General features: G+C 39.2%; 1 protein-coding gene across 5 annotated transcripts in view; it reads right to left on the minus strand.

The window, feature by feature from the left end:
- Positions 1–21,797, minus strand: part of TXNDC11 (thioredoxin domain containing 11) — a 105,897-nt gene that overhangs the window by 18,371 nt on the left and 65,729 nt on the right. For all 5 annotated transcript variants that reach the window (XM_044979404.1, XM_044979405.1, XM_044979406.1 and 2 more), the window contains 3 exons: positions 12,574–12,774; positions 7,371–8,160; positions 888–1,033 (listed from right to left, as the gene is read on the minus strand). In XM_044979404.1, the coding sequence (XP_044835339.1) occupies positions 888–1,033; positions 7,371–8,160; positions 12,574–12,774 (1,137 nt within the window). The remainder of the gene's footprint in view (positions 1–887; positions 1,034–7,370; positions 8,161–12,573; positions 12,775–21,797) is intronic.

Raw genomic sequence — 21,797 nt, forward strand, 5'->3', positions numbered from 1 at the left:
GACACTGGAAACTGAATATTGCACATGCATTCATTCTCTGCTATCCTAGTAGCCAAATAATATTAGTCCAAATTCAGTCACACATTTAAAGAATCAAATTATATAAAGTACTTTAGGCACCCTTCAAAATTACACTGTATATCAAAAAATTTCACATCATGAAATCAAAAAGCTTTTTACTATGGATTTTTGTGATGTATGCTTTTAAAGTACTACTTTTTGTTCGGATTTTTGTTTCTTTGTTTTACAACCTTCAATTTTCTCTGTTATAGTTACTTCCCAATCACTTTTATTCACTATTTTGTACCTTAGTTCCAGTAAGACAGCAAGTGGCTCCCTCTGCAACCAGAACAATCTCTACAGCCTTAACTGGTTCATAAAAGCAATGTTCATCATACATATCTCCAATTCCATTCAAGACTGAGTAGGCTTGGGACCTGTTCTTGACCTTGGGTCTCAAACTCTACTTAATTGGTTAAGAATTGCCACCATGAAAACAAGGGCAAAGCAGGACTTCTCCATCCCCACAATTATATATGTAATTCAACCACATTTAGCAAATAAGAATACAAAAGGCTAAACCACAGCTATGGCAAATACACACAGCACAGGAAGGCAGAGGGTGGGTGTCTTCAGGGAGCTGGTTTGGCTAATTTTCTGGCTGCTTTGTGCCATCAGAGTGGTCTCCTAAATTTAAATGACTGTGAAGTACAACTTTCATGGAGTGCCCTTGTTTAAAATTATGTACACAATTAGTGTTACTGCATGGATGGGAGAGGAGGAGACCCTTTAGTTTTAAACAATGAAAATTCAGAAGAATGAACTCTGTGATCCTATTCTTCAAAATGTGATTAATCCCTCGATGTAATTGAAGTTATGAGCTGTACCTTTTCACTCAAAACCACCACATCACGAAAGGTATTAGTAGTCACTTCGGTGATTACGTGCAGTGCAGGAAAATGAACTGAAGAGTCGCCAACAAGATGCCTTTTCAAGGGACTGTAGAGAATGCTGAAGTTTTGAATGAAGTTCTCTAAAATGAAAGACAGACATTGAGAAGGTTATTCCAGCTTCATTGTATCTGTAATATCTAGGCTGCCTGCTTTTACTTTGGCTTGCGGAAGACAAACTGACTTACGGCATAAAAGAAAAATACAAGTCTAGTTTACAAGCCCTAAATATAATTTCTGTAGTTTTACCTCAGTTTCTGAATAACCATCATTCACATGGCAACAGAAGGCAGAAAACTGCCTTGGGTTATCTTTTGTCTTGACTACGACAACCTTCTCTTCACTGGTGTCGTTGCTTTTTACCTTGCTCTTAACTCTAGTTGAGGGGTTCTCAACCTTTTTCTTGTTGAAGCCCCCCTCGACATGCTATAAAAACTCCAGAGCCCAGCAGGACTCAGGGCTCTGGGCCAGGGAGGGGGGACCCTTGGGCATAGGCATAGTTTGACTTTGTTGTTGTTGTTATTGTTGTTTTGGGGGGGGGAGGCTGGCAGGGCTCAGGCCAGCTCTACACAGCGGGGTCCAGGGAGAGAGTGCCACCTCCACTCCAACTCTCCTCAGCAGACCACCCGCCCGTCTGGGTTGTGGGGAGCCACAACCAAAAAATGTAACTCAAGGGTGGGACTCAGCTCAAAAAGTTTGAAGACCACTCAGGGTACAGGCAGGGGGTAACTAAGGGCTGTATGTGGGCAGAGGGTAGCTTAGGGTGTAGGCAGGGGCTGTGTGCAGGCAGAGGATAGCTTAGGGTGTAGGCAGGGAGTAGCTAGGGGCTGTGTGCGTGCAGGGGGGTAGCTCAGGTTGCAGGGAGAAGGATAGCTAGGGGCTGTGTGCCAGGAAGGCTCCCCTGCGGTGGCTGCTCCCTGAGGACTCTGTAGGCCCCAGAGTCGGGTCCTCCCACTCAGCTTTTACCAGCTGCGTGAGCAGTCAAAGGGGGTTGGGAGCTGAGGAGGAGCAGCAGCCGCAACCCTGGGCACCAGCAGCAGACGAGGGAAAGCCACAGCTGCCCACTCCATGGTGCCACCAACCAGAGGAGCAGCTGCCCTGCACTGCCTAGCTCTGGCTTCCCACCAATCTGGCCAAAGAGCTAAGCCTGAGGTGGGCTGGAGGAGAGGAGAAGGTAGGGCGTGGAGCTGCCCCTGGACTGCCTACTCTGGTTAAGGCACGGCAGTTTGGGGGGGGGGCAACACCCTTGTGCCCCCCCAACTCTGCCCATGGACTCAGGGCTTCAGTCCTGCACAGCTCCCAGCTTCAGGCAGGGGGAAGGGGGGCACCGGGGCTCCTGGCTTCAGCCCCGCGCCACTCCCAGCAGGGGATGTACCACCGGCTTCAGCCCCGCGCCACTCCCGGCCTTGGGGGCGGGGGGGAAACTGCCCTCCCACTCTCCTTTGCTCTGCCCAAGTCCCTCTTCTAATTGCTTCTTTTATATCCTTCCCCCCAGTCATCTTTCATGCCTATGTGCTTGAAACAGTCTCCTCTCTTTTGTGTGTCAAATGACCACATTCCCCCTCAGACAACTCTCTTTCCATAAAATTCACTTCTTCTCAGACAACTTTGAACAATAACCCACCAAAGATAGAGATTAAAATAAAACACCACTCATCTGCACTGCCTTGAGACTTCATCATTTTCTATTACGTGCTACAATGTCAAAATTGTATTTTTCCTGTTCAATTTAGATCCACGTCATAATTCTGCTATGTACTTTATGATGCCAAATACATCCAAGAACTGAGACTCGCATTATACAATGCCAGATGATACTCAAATAATAATTTAGTCATTTGGAAATTTTCTATACTGAGAACACCAGCATGAAAACTAAACAAAATCAGGATTAAATTAATGACCAAAGTGAACAGGGAAAGCAAATTATAGGTACCTGAACAGATGCATTTGCATATAATAGTAAATTCAACCTTATTTTTTAAATTTTAACTCAACATTCATGAAAATCAAGACCAAACCAAAGCTCCATGTTTTTTTTTGAGCAACTAGATTTTGAAAGACTATGGGATGTTTTTAGCTGTGGTATACTTAAGAAACAAAGCAAAGAATCCTGTGGCACCTTATAGACTAACAGACGTTTTGCAGCATGAGCTTTCGTGGGTGAATACCCACTTCTTCGGATGCAAGACTTGCATCCGAAGAAGTGGGTATTCACCCATGAAAGCTCATGCTGCAAAAGTCTGTTAGTCTATAAGGTGCCACAGGATTCTTTGCTGCTTTTACAGAACCAGACTAACACGGCTACCCCTCTGATACTTAAGAAACAAAAAAGATGAGGTCTGTCTTTTAACTGTATTAAGTGTTCATGATATTTTTTTTTAGAAACAATCTGTAAAGTTTCTCATTGGGCCAACAGTTAGAAGCTAATTACAGTAATAGATCTAACTGCAAGAATATCTGTGTTTAAAAATAGCTACTCTACTTAAGGAGTATGGGAGGAATATGGGAGTTGGATTGTTGTTTTTTTTAAATATCTTAATCACTGAGGTATTTGCTTAAGTTATTTTTCAATTTCTGCTGCAAAATGTGACTGTGCAACTGGCCATGGGCAATAAATGACGCAAGAACAATGTAAATACACCTATCTGAGCAACTTATTTTAATACTCAATTATGAACACACATGAATTTGCCTCTCTTCCCATTCACCACTGCCTACATTACAAGGCTGATTTTTATATGAATTTGCCTCTTCCCTTTCAACACTGCCTGAATTAAAGGCATGATTTTCAAAACTGTATGCTTTCAATTTCATGCCCAAAAGGTGCACTTAATTTTTGCAAGAAATTAACAAGACTGGTGTGCAAGGTGGTTATTTTAATGTGTAAAAGGCTAGTTATATATCTTGTGTGTGCCATTCAAATAACTAGACATGCAGGTTAGGAATGTAATTCACGTGCTCTTCGGAGCAAATGACTGCACACATGTAATAAGCGTGTAAAAGTCTGGAAAAAGTATCTAATGGCACAAAAAAAAACAAATTACTAAGTTAATTTAGAAATGATTTCAAATACAGTTAGAAAAACAAAGGTAACACAATGTGACTAAATACACCTCATATCTCTGTGTTGTTTCTCTAGTTCTTTTTTTAACCCAATTTTTCTTTTGGCCATCACAAGATTCTACCGCAATGAGTTCCATGGCTAACTGTGGGTTGTGTGAAAAAGTACTTCCTCTTGTTTGTATTAAACCTGCTGCCTATTCATTTCATTGGGTGACCCCTGGTTTTTGTATTGTGGGAAAGAGTAAATGACACCTCTCTATTCATTTTTCCCCACACCATTCATGATTTTATAAACCTCAATCATATCTCCCCTTAATTGTCTCTTTTCTAAGCTGAACATCCCTTATCTTTTTAGACTCTCCTTGGATGGAAGCCATTCCATATTCCTAATCATCTCTGTTGTCCTTCTCTGAACCTTTTCCAGTTCCACTATATCCTTTCTGAGATGGACTACCAGAACTGGACACAGCATGTGCACCATGGATTTATACAGTGCCATTATATTTTCTGTCTTATTTTCTTATACCTGTCCTAATAGCTACTAACACTCTGTTAGCCTTTTTGACTGCTGCTGCACACTGAGCTGAAGTTTTCAGAAATCTGTCCATGACGACTCTGAGATCTCTTTCTTCAATGGTAACAGCTAATATAGAGCCCATCATTATATACATGTAGTTGAGATTATTTTTTACTATGTGCACTTCTTTGCACTTACCAACGTTTCATTTCATTCATCAATTTCATCTACCAGTTTGTTCCCCAGTCACCCAATTTTGTGAGATCCCTCTGGAACTCTTCACAGCCAGCACAAAGTGCAATCGTAAATACTTCTGTATCATCTGCAAACTTTGCTACTTCACTGTTCACTCCCTTTTCCAGATAATGAATATGTTGAACAGCACAGGTTCCAGCACAGATCTTTGGGAGACCCCTCTACTTACCTCTTTCCATTGTGAAAACTGACCATTTATTCCTACCCTTTGTTTCCTATCTTTTAACCAGTTACCAGTTCATGAGAGGATCTTCCCTGTTATCCCATGACTAATTTCCTTAAGAACTTTTGGTGAGGAACCCTGTCAAAGACTCTGAAAATACAAGCACTGCATATTGACCGAATCACCCGTATCCACATGCTTGTTGACACCCTCAAATAATTCTAATAGATTGGTATGGCATGACTTCCCTTACAAAAGCAGTGTTGATTCTTCTTCAACAAATCATGTTTATCTATGTGTCTGATCATTCTGTTCTTTACTATAGTTTCCACCAATTTGCCCAGGACTGAATTTAGGCTCACTGGCTCCTAATTGCAAGGCTCGTCTCTGGAGCCTTTTTAAAAGCTACATTACAGTCACCTTCCAGTCATCTGGTACAGTGGCTTGTTTCAGTGACAGGTTACATACTACAGTTAGTAGTTCTGCAATTTCATATCCGAGTTCCTTCAGAACTCTTGAGTGAATACCATCTGGTCCTGGGGACTTATTATGGCTTAATTTATCAATTTGTTCTAAAACCTCTTGTATGATAGTATTTCAGGTTTGTAGCCAAAAGGAATAGCTCTGCAGTGGATATCTCCCCCACATCCTCTACAGTGAAGACCAATGTAAAGAATTTGTTTAGCTTCTCTCAGTGGCCTTGTTTTCCCTGGGTGCTCCTTTAACACTTTGGTCTTCTAGTGGCCCACTTCCTGTTTGTCAGGCTTCCTGCTTCTGACATACTTAACAAAATTCTTACTGTTAGTGTTTGCATCTTTTAGCAAGTTGCTTCTCAAATTCTTTGTTGGCCTGCCTTATTATACTTTTACACTTAACCTGCCAGAGTTTGTTTCCTTCCTATTACCTTCACTAGGTTCTGACTTTCAAATTTTAAAAGATGCCCTTTTGCCTCTAAACGGCTTCCATTTACTCTTCTGTTTAGCCATGGTGGCATTTTTTTGGTCCTCTTATTGTCTTTTCTGATTCAGGGTATACATTTAGTCTGATCTTCTACTATGGTGATTTTAAATAGCCCCCATGCTGCTTGCAGGCATTTAACCTTGTGACAGCTCCTTTTAATTTCACACTAACAAGCATCCTCGTTTTTGGGTAATTCCCCTTTTACAGGTTTCAGAGTAGCAGCCGTGTTAGTCTCTATCCGCAAAAAGAACAGGAGTACTTGTGGCACCTTAGAGACTAACAAATTTATTTGAGCATAAGCTTTCATGGGCTACACCCCACTTCATCGGATGCATAGATTGGAACATATAGTGAGGATATATATATACACGTACAGAGAACATGAAAAGGTGGAAGTTGTCCTACCAACTCTAAGAGGCTAAATTAGGACAACTCCCACCTTTTCATCTTCTCTGTATGTGTATATATCTCCCCTCACTATATGTTCCATTCCATGCATCCAATGAAGTGGGCTATAGCCCTCAAAAGCTTATGCTCAAATAAATTTGTTAGTCTCTAAGGTGCCACAAGTACCCCTTTTACCATGATGGGTTTATATTAGGGCTGTCGATTAATCGCAGTTAACTCATGCGATTAACTCAAAAAAATTAACTGCGATTAAAAAAGTTAATTGCGATTAATCACACTGTTAATAGAATACCAATTGAAAAGTTTTACATTGTTTTATTTTTGAATGTGGGGGGTTTTTGTACATAATTCTACATTTGAAAGTTCAACTTTCATGATAAAGAGATTGCACTATAGTACTGATATGAGGTGAACTGAAATATACTATTTCTTTTGTTTTTTATAGTGCAAATATTTGTAATAAAAAATAAATATAAAGTGAGCACTATACACTGTGTATTCGGTGTTGTAATTGAAATCAATATATTTGAAAAATATAGAAAACATCCAAAAATATTTAAATAAATAGTATTCTATTATTAACAGTGCAATTAATCACATCTTAAAGTCATAAAGTCATCTTAATAATTTTCTCTAAGGCATCAGCAGTTATTTGAGCTATGGCACACTTCTTTAAATCTGCTGGCAATCTGGTTTCGTGGATTGATCATTTAGGGAAATTCCTATAGTTTGATGGCATACCTATTGATAACCCATTGACAAATACTATGAGGTTGAGGTTGGCAAAATTTCCACTTGAACTGAGTAAGTTATTCCTGGATTGTGAAATTATTCATTCTTTCATCATACCCTAGAACAACCCTTTACTGTTCGATTAATTATTAAGCAGATGAAGATCCAGAATGCTTTCCATAGGCTCACTTTATAAATTGACCTGCTTTTGTCAATAACATGTTTTTCAAAGTTGTTATTCTTTGCCAAGTCCATCCTATCTTCATTTAATGTAGTCACTTAATTTAAATTTTGAATACAAGTTTGCTGCATATCGTACCTAGAGTTGATTTTATAAGTGTTTGATTCTGATCCAAGATATAGTGTGCCTCTTCCTTCAGATCAACAATGGCAGCAAATTCCTTCACATGAGTAGATCTTGATGCTCCGAGTCTCTCCGCATACATCCAAAACAAATTTGAATCCAGTAGATAGAAATTCAAGGTCTTGTTGGTCCTGCAGCTCAGGCCAGTAATGTGAGTGCCATTAACACAAAGATCAGAAGTAAAACAATTCCTATCCTCAATGTGAGGAATAGAATGATGGGTATCATCCTTACCTTTCTTCCCATTGGAAGAAAATGCTACTTTAGGGGTCTGAAATATGGTCTTTTCAGAACTAATTAAATTTATCAGACCCCTATTTACTGTCCTGCAACATGCAGTGTAGTAGCTAAAAGGACTATAGAAACTTAGGAAATTGCTGCATTCTATGGTATTTGATACAAATTGGAAAAAGGTATGTTCCTTGAGGTAGAAAGAGTCCAAAGCTGCTTCTATCTCTAAAAAGTTACACTGTGGTACATTGACTTTACTTGGTTTGACCCCAACGGTCTGGTTGATACAAAGCTCACAGACATTGTGAGTCCTAGAGATCGAGTGCCACTGAGGGAGCACCACCGTGTTGCAGCATGGGTACTTTGTTATGGAGTATGTGTCTGCAACTTGTGTTCGCGCATGTGGTACAATGGACTCAAAATCTGGTGAATTTGCATCTCTCAAGTGCTGAAGAACAGGTTCAGCTGCCTGGCTTTTATTACAGTTGTTGTATTCCAAGGCCACTTTGGTAATCTATAGAAAAAACAAATTACACAGAAACATGATCTGTTATGTATCATTCATGTATCAACACAGACAATATTTGTCCCAATTTTTTTGAAATACATAAAATATATTTAGTTTTAGATCTACAATCCTGGAATTTTAGACACAGGGCCAACTCTTACCCTTCAATTTTAGTTTCTTACCAAAAGCCATAGGATGCACTGTTGCTTTATTATGAATTTAAATTTAAAAAAAAATCTCAAATATAGTATGTGCTTAAGAATAGTGATGAGTGACAACGAGCCACACTAAAAAGATCTTCCATTTATACAGTCAGCTCAAAACCCTCTATCATATTTGTTAGGCTTTAATAACATTCTACTGAGATGCAAAATCCTCTTATTTGACCAGGGGCGGCTCTAGACATTTTGCCACCCCAAGCACGGCGGCATGCCGCGGGGGGCGCTCTGCCGGTCGCCGAGCCCACGGCTCCAGTGAACCTCCCGCAGGCGTGCCTGCGGAGGGTCCACCAGAGCCGCGGGACCAGCGGACCCTCCGCAGGCATGCTGCCGAGGGCTGCCTGTCTGCCGCCCTCCCGGCAACCGGCAGAGTGCCCCCCCGCGGCATGCCGCCCCAAGCACGTACTTGGCGTGCGGGGGACTGGAGACGCCCCTATATTTGACACATTAAAGAAAATGAAAAATAAATTAAAGCAAAATATATAATGCTCAAGACATCCTTAACATCTAATTGTGAACATAACAAGAGTCATCCAGTCAAATCAACTACTGATATAAGGATAAATCTTCCTGTCCTTCTGTGGGCAGAACTCCCATTTATTTCAATAGTAACATTATCTGCTGCTGACTTCAACAGAAATTTTGCTTGAATGACAGACTTCTGGATTTGGTCACTAAACCAGGTCCTCATTTCACTGAAGATATCAATATTGCCACTTAATTGAAAACATATGGGCATGAAAGGTTCTCTCCTTCACAAACAGTATTCTAAGTTTATACTAAAGTCAGGGTTTCCATTTCTGCAGAATTAGTGGAGATTTATTTTTGGTTTGGGGGGGGGGTATTTGTTATTTTTATACTTTTTTCAGAGTTTGAGATACTCATTATGATACTAAAATTCCCTATTATGAAAATTCTTGTGTCCTAGTAGGAATTTATTTTACCGCCATTAAGAATATGCACAGCAGCCAGGCCTCATTTACAGTAGTTATTGGAGCGTTTTCACCTACTCTTTTTGTCTTTCCTATAATCCAGCACATTCTGAAAATAACTGCAAATTAGAATATTCTTAAATTTCTAATGAGTTTATTGTAGCAGAACAGATAGGATGGAGAAATGAAATGAACAGCAAAAAGAGACAATGTGATTACTTTTCCCCCCTCTCTCCCCCGCAGCATTGCGTTAAACAGTTAAAAATACATGTACATTTTCCTACTAGTACTTTTCCACATAAGCAATCCTTGCAGTTGTCACAGGGATGTTGTGAGATTATGACCATGAGAGAAGTCGTGTCACATGATCATCTCTCAGCTGTGGTCCACAATGACAACTTCTGTGATAGGTTTTTTGTTTTTGTTTTTTAAAGAAACCATTGGCATAGCCTTTTCTATTTATATACTTAATAGTTCCTGAAAATGTCAGATTCGATTCTATAAAGGCTCATTCCTTAATGTTGTAACCTATTCTAAAAAATGTGAACAGATGTTGGGAGGATGCCTGAATTATTTTTTTTTAATAAACTGAAAAAACATATTTGCATTACAAAATCTTATTTCAGTCAGCTCTAATCAGAGAAATTTGTAGTTTTTTGAGCACTGTTAACATACAATGAATTGACAGCTTCACACTGTGTGAATGCCTTACAGGCAAATGGTTTCAGAGCCAAATGAAATTCACAAAGGCTGCTGGCTGCAGTAACCATTTCTCCTTGTGGTAAACAAGTTGCATAATATACTGTAGCTTCTTATGCCCACTTTAACACACTGTCATGCTACAGTACCTAGGAGACCCTGTATCTGATTTAATGCTTTGATATACATAAATATTTCTCTTAACTAGGATAAATCAGAAACTGGGTATTCACATGGTGTACTGATTTTACTTTATCAAAATATATGATGGTTAATATTATAGAGTATATTATCTGTGCCGAAAAATGTCTGAATTAAGCCTGCTTTACACTGAGCACAGTTTGCTATAGGAATCGCTCCAGTTCCCTTCCAATTTTCTTCGTCAGTCTCTGCAAATGATTTTGTACGCAAAGTAACTGCTATGTGCCATAAGCAATAAGGAAAATATGAAAATCACTGACATCATTAGAGACAAACTAGTAACAGATGCCACAAAAGCTAATTAGTTGTAAAATAAGGCCTTTTGTGACCTGATGAAATCCCACAGGCCGACAACTAGAAAAAGAGCTGAATAAAAAAATGTGGGTCTGAACCTTCCCAAACTGTAAAATTTGTGATCGCGACCAAAACTTCTCACCTCAGATCCCTCTCTCTAATGGGCTCTGGATCTGAAAACCATGAACTCTGCAGCTTGGACCTTCCTTCACCTCTAATTGGCCCAAACAAGAATCTCAGAGCTGAAGACCATCTGAACTTTGAGAAAGTTTGGATCTGGAACCAAACTTCAGGGGGTTTCGCCCATTACTTTTCATAATATCATGCTCCCACAGCCCAGCACCCCACAAAACAAACAGTACCAGCAGAATGGAAAATATGCTGACTACCTCCTACAGGACTTGAAATTCCTGTCTATGATGCCTCTTTATAGCAATCCTGCAGTCTGTGGTAAACACAAGGAATTACAAGGGTTACCAGTCACTGTGTGTGCAAACAGAATATTCTATTATAAAGATATAAAAAATAGAATAGATTCATGCTGCGGACGAGTTTGCAAGCAAATGTATGCAAGACTTGAAGGAGTGGAATTTGTCATGTTTGGCTTTTGTATATGTTCATGACAGTAACAGTAATGGTGTATTGGCAACAAGACCACAATGAGTGAGTCCTTGTTTCAGATATACCTCTGACGTGACCCCAAAGATGGATTTGCCTGTGGAAGCATGGGTAACGCAGCTGATAACAAAGTTTTGATGTACAGTTTCACCTTGATACATTAGCTATGACTGCTTTGCAGTCAAAATGGTTTAAACTCAACACTCTTCACAAATGTCTGTTTATGTAATGAAGTACTATGAGAACTGCAACTGAAACCATAATCTCAATTTTAGAGTCAAATTTACATCTCTACACACAAATTTGATACACTAGACTTTAATTACTGCAAATTATTTACATTAGAAAAACTGAACCAACTGAATTAATACTAATGCTGGGCCATTCCAAGTTCCCAGTCCCACGCTCAGACCACTATACATCACTGATTCTAGTAAAGCAAGAATCTTAGAATGATGTTGGTTTAATTTCTTTAGCAAAGAGAAGGGAAAGAGGAAATTTGACTAGGAAGCATGCTCTGCCAACTCAAGGAAACCCCTCTGGATTAACGAAGCCATTTCTAGTGTCAGAGGCCCAGTTTGAGGCTAGATATTATTGAAACTGACTTTGAAACTGGTAATTTACAATAATTCTACAGAAGTGCCACTTAAGATCAAATTAGTACATGTAAACAAAGTTAACTGGGTTCAAGCAGATGAAACAATGCCTTAAGACTTTGGACAATACAAAGACAGCAGGGAACACCAATGTCACAATTAACTTTTTAAATACAAGTGGCATTACAATGAAGATTCTTTCATAAATAAAAATGGCTTGTCCTTCAGCCCATTGAAAAAACACTCCAAGGACCAGAAATGGCCCATTTAAAAAGAGGGTGAGAACAGAGTAAGTATGTTGAATATGAATTAAAATTGATTGCATCAATCTTTCTTTATAATCTGATATTGTTTTTCAAATATAATAGCTAAGACCACCTTGGGATTTATAGGGTTCAGTGTTCTTAACTATTATTTTTTTCCATTGGAAGGCACCATAATAAATCCTTTCAATTTCTCAATGGCAACATTAGGTTCACTTAATTAATTCAATATGAAAAAAATATACACTAGTAACCATTCCTCTCTCCCTGTTGTTCATGAGAATTGGGATCTATAAATTGTTTCCATTAAGCATTCACAAGCCACAAACTTTGAGCGGTGCAGGGGTTTGGGGGAGAAGAATCAGACCCGGTAAATGTACACTATTCTGGGACATCAAGTAACACATAAATGGCACCCAATCTGTATCAATACATACAATTTCAAGTTAGATCTTCATGGAGCACGAAGTAGAAGCAACCCCCCTCATATAGACCTTTTTCTATGTTTGTATAGTTCCAACACAATGGGACTCTGATCTGTGACTGGGGCCTGCATGTTCTACCACAATAAAAAGAAATAATAATATATCTCACTTACTTCATCTAAAAGAGGATGGCTTTCTGCTAAGGGATTGAAGGGTATAAATAAGAAAAGGGCTGGTCCCTTCTTCAGTTCATTGTTTAGTAGAAGGCTTTTTCCTCCATGTGGTCTCAACCAACGTATAAATGTCTCTCGGTTTTCTAGAGCCCACTTGCAAATATTCTCAGCTGTGTAGTTCATGACTTCATTTGGATAGATCTTGAAAGGAGAAAAAATCATAATTAGTCCTCCTCATTTATTTAAATACACTGTTTACTGATGAATGAGGTACATAAGATGTCCGATACATGTTATACATGTTATGTTGGTGCTGTTACAGCTCTGACATTTTTTATTTACTGACACTATTCAGGAACCATTCTCACCTTAGTCATCATTCCATAGATCTTTCCCTATAGATACTCTTCCCTACTCCTCTCCAACTCATAGTACCACGAGTAGAATCTCACACTGAAGTATGGCTCACTGTATTTTCAATTCTCAATTAAGACTTATCAGATGGTGGTCAAAAGCAAATTTAAAGCAATTTATTGTTTTCTCTTATTCTTTTGTTTTCCAACCAAGCCGTCTCAATGTTGGTAATGCTTTTACCTCTGTAATAAGCAGCTCTGATAGCATCTTGAACTAATATTCGCAGTACTCCCTCAACCTCATTGTATTATTATTTCTTTGCTGAATGCTGATGATGTGCTTAGAGCTGAAAAGAAGGTCCCTGCCTAAAGGAATTATGAAATGAACAGCCACAAAGTGAATGTTAAGGTTTTACCCTGCATCTCTAGTGTATGTTATTTTATCCAAAAATAAATAAATAAATAAATAATCAGACAGGATTTTCAGGGTGACAGACTACCTGTGCAATGCCCTTATGTTCATAAGATTAAATTGTACCATTTATTATATGGTAGAAGCTTTGACAATTTTTGTTACTCTTCCTCTCTAATGTAATTCCCACATTCTCTTCTGATTTTTCTCAAATGCTAAAGACCTATGGCCCTCAACATCTTATAAATATATGCAATAAATGCTCTCATCATCTTTATGCATCCTTGCCATCCACCTACACCTGGAATTTTCCTAACATAATGGCCTCTGCAAAGCCCATTAACGATAACCCATGTCAGTAAAATTTCAGTGTCTCAGCTATTATAAAACCAAACCAAACCACCATTAAAACAGAACCTTCCCTGTGGGTCTCCAAGTGGATTTTCCATTATCTATTTAGACTGCAAGGTTCTTTGTGCAAGAAAAATGTCTTCTGTATTATAGATAGCACATAGTTGGGCTTAACAAATTAATGAAATTAATGCCATCTGCCCCTTTTCAACAATAAGTTTGTTTGACAGACTGGAATAGAGAAATTGGAATAGAAATAAACAATTGCATCATAATCCTTTAGCATGTTAGATCTTATCTGCAGATGATAAAAGAATTTTGACTTGGGAAGGTTATATTTAACTCTCACCTGCTTTAATATCATATTAGTCTTGTCAACAACATATGCTCTACCAAGTAGGTTCTTTTTTTACTTTTATATTTTCTTACACTCGGACCCCCTGACCTCTCTCCCTCCCTCCAGGAAAATGTGTACATTTCTATAAAAATGTGTGGAGACTCTGGGCCATCAATATGTACCCATTTCAAAACTATTTCCAGAATGCTTCTCAAGTGACTTTAGATCTCTTTATTTCTCCTCTACACCTGATACAAATCTCCTCTTATGTTTATTTTCACTAATGTGAAAGACCTCAGTTTCCAGATTAATATTGCCACTCACCTTGATTTATTATAGTGGGACACCAGAAAAACCTCCCCACTATGTCTCTAATTTAATCACATTGACTCTCTTTAAATGCATCTCCTTTAAGATCCTGACGTAGCTGTGACTGCAATTCAATAGCTTTGGTATCACTGAGTGTGATTAACTAATTCAATGTTCTAAAAAAAGAATTTAAATTCTGGAGTCACTTTCATGAATTAAAGCATGCTGTTTATCATGCACCATTATCATAGGTTTGCACAGACACCAGTTATTGTTTCATGTAATACATGAAAATCCTTCTTCATGATTTGAGTAGAATAAACTGTAAATACATCCCTTATCTCCATATGATTTCCACTGTTAACGAGGACATACACAGAGATAAGGTCTTTTCACCGAACAGCTATTCTGAAAGTTGCATTTCAGGTCCTTCCTTGCTCCTCCAGCTTCACCAATTTCAACCAAAATTAATATTCCCACCTAATACTAACATAGCTGACACTAGGATTAGCCTTTTTGAGTTAACTCACTTAAATAATTTTTCTACTTCAGGGTGATAAATCAGGTATCTTTAGAGCAAAATGAACACCGCACATTAAGTATATTTCAGGGTGGCAGGGCAAAAGCACATCTTATTTTCATTTGAGCTCTCTAGAGGCCCTTTGTCTTCACATTTCTGAAATATTTTACACCAGAATAAGGTAGATTTTTGTAATGATACTAGGAAAGCATTTATTTTTCCCAAAACAAAGGGCAGACTAAAGCTTCCTACTAAGGAAAAATACATTAAAAACAATTAACATTTCCATTAACAGTTATGTCCCATCCATGTGCCATTTCTTAACACCGAAGGTTGCAAAATTCTGTACATTTGGGTATCTTCTCTCACATTCCTTGGTAAGCAAAGGTTTGTTGACCTCAAAGTTGATGGCAACCAACCTTTGTGGGTTATTGTGAGGTATTAAAACAATTATTTGGCATAAGAGAACACTACTGTTTTGGCAATTCTGTTCAGAAAATAACTGACTTTGAACACTGTTATAAAACAATTTAATCTGCCTTTGTTTAGAATTCCTCTCACTTTATGGACTGTATATAGTTCTAAGCCTCCCAGTAAACATCTGCAAATCAAAGCAATTGAACATATGTATTTATTATTAAAGAAAATGAGAGCATGCTTATGTATGGCAGCAGCCACTTTTGCCCAACTAAATCATCACATCATGTGAACAGATGATTATAACCAAAGATTACGGAATAATCATTTACTTCTCCTGTAATTAGAAACTATTAAAAACAGCACTTTTCTAATTATACTATCATTCTCCTAATTACATTGTAATTGATAAAATACTTACAGGATGTTTGTATGAATAAATGATATACAAATCTGGGTCACTAAAATTTGATCTAACAAAATCAAATAGAAATTTAAATAATAACCAATAATTACAAATGTAAACACACCAGAATGATAAAGAATGTGTTACTTATCTTTTCAATTTAGAAGTGTGAAAATTTCATATTTTATTTTAAAATGACTTTAATTTCTTCTGAGAAACTGTTACATGACTTTTCAGGCTCAAAACTTTCAAGAAAACGTTCATTTTCATTAAACAAAATCATGCACAGCAAAAGCTAACTCAAAAAGATGGTGAAAAGGGGAGGGAGATAATTGGTCAAAGTTCTACATTATTAAGAAACTGTTCTTGGCTATCTCATTTTCTGTAGAACCTCTTTTTGGGATGCACCCATCTCTCTCGGGGAAATTTACTAATCTCTTCTGATTAGTTCTCATTTTCTCGGCTGGAAATTCCCCACTTCACTGTGATTTCCAGTTTTTGGCAGAAAAGAGAAATGAGACAGCTAACATAAACCTCAGCCTATGTTTTGCTTTTATTACAAATTACCCCATCCACACAATCTCCCTGAGGTTTGGCTTGGACTATATACCATGCAAGTGTATACTACAGGGAAAGGTGGGAATACCACTTGCTTTTGCTTACAATATTTTACTTCAGTGGATTTTTCAGGATCAAGTGTTTCAATGCATATTGTATTTTCATGTGTCACAATACAATTTTTAAATGGAACAATGTATCATACTGACTGCCCTTCCCCTCTCCACCCTTTAAAAAAAAAGAAAAGAAAGGTACTCCTTTTCACCAAAGAAATATTCAGTTCTTCATTGCAGTTTCTGGTATACGAGTTTGTTTTTTCTGAGAAATTAATCATAGGAAATATGGGTGAAAACTGTAACATGTATGATTACTGGTGCACCTATGTTGTAAGGCCAGCAGGATTTGGTTCATTGTGGTCTGTGTTTCCCCTAGGTTCTTATCAAGTAGAACTATCAAAGAGACTGAAGTGTATAGCAAGAAGGATCATCATCGGAATCCCTACCTTTCTACTTATTACACCCTATGGATTCTCTGATACCAGTTCCAATATATTGGCAGCATGGATATTTCATGTATGGAATGGAACTTTGAAGTGGAAGTTTCTTGTTCACAGCCATGACAGAATAAGTGAAACTAATTCCATCACTTTTTGGCCTCTAAAATTCTGTTGCCACTACTGGCTTTTCCTTCACATCATTCTCATTCTGATATCATATATTTATTCAAATCTATTTCTCCCAAATGACATAATTTGTTTCCCCTGATACAAAGGCACCACTCAAGAGCTGTGAAAGACAGCCAATATAATATGGAATTTATTGTTTACATTATAAATGGATTAAATATGGACTGGGGCAACATGCTCCTCTCTATCAACTGTTGTTCACACTAAACTTTTGTTCATTTTGATATACTTAGTAAATGTAGGTGTTCCCTCCACCATTTTTTTTGGTGAGACAAAGACCCTGTACGGACCAAGCTCATGTGGCCTCACACCTCGGAGCTCCGAAGATGGTAGTACCCTTCTTAAAGTTAACTAATCCATCAAAGAGCGCTGGAAGGAACACTACCAAAAGCTTCTAAATTGAGAATCAACTGTGACTGACAACACCATCAACTCCATCCCTCTGTACCCAATCTGGGAAACTCTTGCCAACACACCAAAGACTCGAGGAAGTCTGTAAAGCAATTAAAAAAAAATGAAGAACAATAAAGCACCAGGTTCTGATGGCACAGCAGTTTAAGTATTGAAAGCGGGGGGAGAACTACTGACTAACAAGCTTCATTTGCTGCTCCTCAAAATCTGGTGCACCGAAAAAATACATGCTGACTTACGTAATGCTAACATCGTCACCATTTTCAAAAAGGGAGACAGGGCCGATTGTGGCAACTATCGAAGCATTGCCATCCTCTCTATCACTGGGAAGATTCTTGCTAGAATCTTACTGAATCTCCGGCTCCCTCTTGCAGAGGAAGTACTTCCAGAGTCCAAGTGCGGCTTCAGACCATCACGAGGCACCACCAACATGATTTTCACAGCCAGGAAGATCCAGAAAAAATGTCAAGAACACCACCGGGAGCCCTATATGGCCTTTATCAATCTGACCGAAGCCTTCTACTCTGTCAACTGTGAGGCTCTGTGGAAAATCATGTCAAAGTTTGGCTGCCCAAGCAAAATTACCACCACTGTAAGACTCCTCCATGACCAGATGACTGAATCCATTCTGTGCAGTGGCTCTATCTCTGAGCCCTTTGTCATCCAAACTGGTGTAAAACAAGGTTGTGTACTGGCACCCACCCTTTTCTCCATTTTCTCAGCAGCTATGAAAACACTAACCCAAGACCGTCTACTACAGGCATTGGCATCCAATATCAGATTGACGGCAACCTCTTCAACCTTTCTCGTCTCCATGCCAGAACTAAAGTAATATGGGCAACAAAAAACAAACTCCAGTACGCAGATGATTATGCTGTAGTTGCACACTCTTCAAACAGCCCTTAATTGCTTCTCTGAAGCTTACAAAAGCCTAGGGCTAACTCTGAACATCGGCAAAACAAAAGTTCTTGATCTGCCAGTCCCCGGTCAATCATCAGACCCAGCAAGGAAGATATATATAGACAAAGAATAACTGGAAAATGTAGCCGTGTTAGTCTGGATCTGTAAAAGCAGCAAAGAGTCCTGTGGCACCTTATAGACTAACAGACATATTGGAGCATGAGCTTTCGTGGGTGAATACCCACTTCATCGGATGTAGAATACTTTGCCTATCTTGGCAGCCATCTCTCACAGAGGGCAGACATATACATCAAGATTCAGCACGGAATTCACTGTGCCAGCCTTGCCTTTGGCCGGGTGTTCAACACACACATCATCAGAACACATAGTAGACTTTTAGTTTGTAAAGTGGTGGTAATCCCACCACTCTCCTCTATGGTTGTGAGATTTGGGTGACCTATAAAAAAACACCTAGAAAACCTGGAATGCCAGCACCAGCACTTTTTTTGGAAGATACTCAACATAAAGTGGGAGGATCATTGCATTAATGTCAGTGTCCTCACAGAGGCCAATATCTTCACTGTTGAGGCCCTGATTATCCAGCAACAGCTGGGGTAGAGCAGGCACTGTGTGCACATGCCTGATGTACACTTACCAAAACAACTGCTGTATGCCCAACTCACCAAAGGAGAAAGGAAATGAGGAGGCCAAAAGAAATGCTTTAAAGACACCCTCAAGATAAACATCAAGAGATGTGGCATTGATACCACACACACTGGGAAACAGCAGCCCAGGATAGGGATAACTGGCGAAGACTTGTCAGAGAGGGAACGTCCACTTTTGAGGAAAATCCTCTTGCCCTGATTGCAGAAAAACACCCGAAAAGAAAGGAAAGACAATGGTCACACAGCAATTGCGACCCAACCCTGTCTTCCAATATGACCTGCAATGTCTGCCAACGAGCCTGTGGCTCAAGGATCAGACTCCTCAGTCACCAAAGGACCCATGAAAAATAAAACCTGTGAAAGAGATTATCCTCAACCTCGAGCGATTGCCGACGATGTCCCTTAATTCAATATTCACTGTACACATGTGGTCAAAGGAATTTAAATAACTGACTGGCAGTGCATTATGAAAGAGGTTAATTTTAGAAAGATGGAAAAGGCTACCTCTTTTGGGGTGCTTATCAAATTGTCTCCGTGTTTAATAATTGTACAAAGCATCTTTAAAACTTCCAGATTAATAAAGAAGAAACACATCATGAAGCTATGTTAAGAAGTTACTTTCAAGAGGCTGTGGAAAAAGAGACTGTCAAATTAATTTGCTATCTTTTTTGATGAGACTGCAAGTTTGGTTGATAAAAGTAACAGTGTTGTTGCAACATACTTAGGCCTGGTCTACACTAAGGGGGGGGTCGAACTAAGGTACGCAAGTTCAGCTACGCTGAACTCGAACTACCTTAGTTCGAAGAACTCACCGGTCCAGATGCCGCGGGATCGAAGTCCGCAGCTCCCCCGTCGACTCCGCCACCGCCGTTCACGGTGGTGGAGTTCCGGAGTCGACGGGAGTGCATTCGGAGTTCGAACTATCGCGTCTAAATTAGACGCGATAGTTCGAACTCCGAGAAGTCGAACTCTATGCGTCGACCCGGCAGGTAAGTATAGACCTACTCTTAGACTTCTGTAAGGCATTTGACTTGGGACCACATGACATTTTGATTAAAAAACTAGAATGATATAAAATTAACATGGCACACATTAAATGGATTAAAAACTGGCTAACTCATAGGTCTCAAAATGTAACTGTAAATGGAGACACATCATCGAAGAGAGATCAGTTCTTGGCCCTACGCTATTTAAAATTTTTATCAATGACCTGGAAGAACTCATCATTGATGTAGTTTGCAGGTGACACAAAAATTGGGGAACTGGTAAATGAAGAGGACAGGTTACTGATACACAGAGATCTGGATCACTTGGTAAACTGGGCGCAAGCAAACAATATGCATTTGAATATGGCTAAATATAAATGTATACCTCTAGAAACAAAGAATGTAGGCCACACTTACAGGATGAGGGAACTCTATCCTAGGAGGGAGTGACTCTGAAAAAGATTTTGGGGCCATGAAAGATAATCAATTGAAAACAAGCTCTCAGTGGCCAAATGAGCTAATTTGATCTATGGATGCAAGAACAGTGGAATCTCATGTAAGAATAGAGAGGTTATTTTACCTCTGTATTAGGTACTGGTGTGTCCCCTGCTGTAATACTGTGTCCTTTTCTGATGGACTTTGATAAATTGGAGAGGATTCAGAGAACCACCATGAGAATGATTAAAGGATCGGAAAACATGCCTTAGTGATAAATTTACCAGATTGAGCTCCTTGAGTCTAACAAACAGTAGGTTAAAGGGTGACTTGATCACAATCTATAAGTACATATATGGAGAACAAATATTTAGTAATGGGCTCTTCACTCTAGCAGAGAAAGGTACAACACAATCCAAAGGCTAGAAGTTGAAGCTAGACTAATTCAGACTAGAAATAAGGTGTACATTTTTAACAGTGAGAATAATAAACCATCAGAACAACCACCATTAGAACTAAGGGTTGTGGTGGATTCTCCATCACTGGTAATTTTTAAATCAAGATTGGATGTTTTTCTAAAAGATCTGCTCTAGGAATTATTTTGGGGAAGTTCTATGGCCTGTGTTATACAAGAGGTAGACTAGTGGATCACAATAGTCCCTTCTGGCCCTGGAATCTATGAAAAGGAGTGTAGAGTATGTGGGAGGGTACCCCAGTGTTGATCTCTCATTTATTATCTGACTACAGAATTGTGAATGGTAGAAACAATACTACTATAATGATCTAGAGGACTGGAACTGAGGACTGTAGGGATCTGGGTGACTGGTGCATCCAGGCTGCCACCCAGTAGCCATGGCAGAGTTACAATCCATGCACTATAAACCCTGGGGTTACTACACACCACAGAAAGTGCAACCCATGGAAGACCTGACTGGTAGCATCCCCCATGACCTCTGATCACTCCAGGCACACTATTAAGGCATGGAGGTAGTTCCTGGAAGCTGTCTGTGCAACCCAGCAGTACCCAGTCTGTTGCTACAAGACCTCGCTCTCCTTCCCTGCTTCAGTCTCCACCTCTGGTCTTCATCTCTGATTCCTGGTTTGACCCCAGATTCTGGTTCTGATCACTGGCTAGACTCTGGTTCCCACCTTAGGCCTGACTCCTGGTTTTTTACTCAATTTTTGACCCCAGGCTTGTCTCCCAGATCTGTCTCCTGTTCTGACCTGCTGGGCCAGACAGCCCATATCATGGTTCTGACAACTGCCACCAACTGTGATGAAAACTCACGCTCCTTTCCCCTTACAAAAGTACCACTCTGTGCAGTCTTCCAGCTTGAGCAAAGCCTATAATAAAAAACATAGTGAGTCCTAAACTATCTTGAGTTTGTCCATTTATTTGTATTGTTTTAAATTTCTGGTAGCTGATTTATTTTAGTAGGATGACATAAATTTGAGTCAACACTTCTGTTATAATCCATG

This window comes from Mauremys mutica, chromosome 11 (assembly GCF_020497125.1).
Source record: "Mauremys mutica isolate MM-2020 ecotype Southern chromosome 11, ASM2049712v1, whole genome shotgun sequence".
Classification (NCBI taxonomy): Eukaryota; Metazoa; Chordata; order Testudines; family Geoemydidae; genus Mauremys; species Mauremys mutica.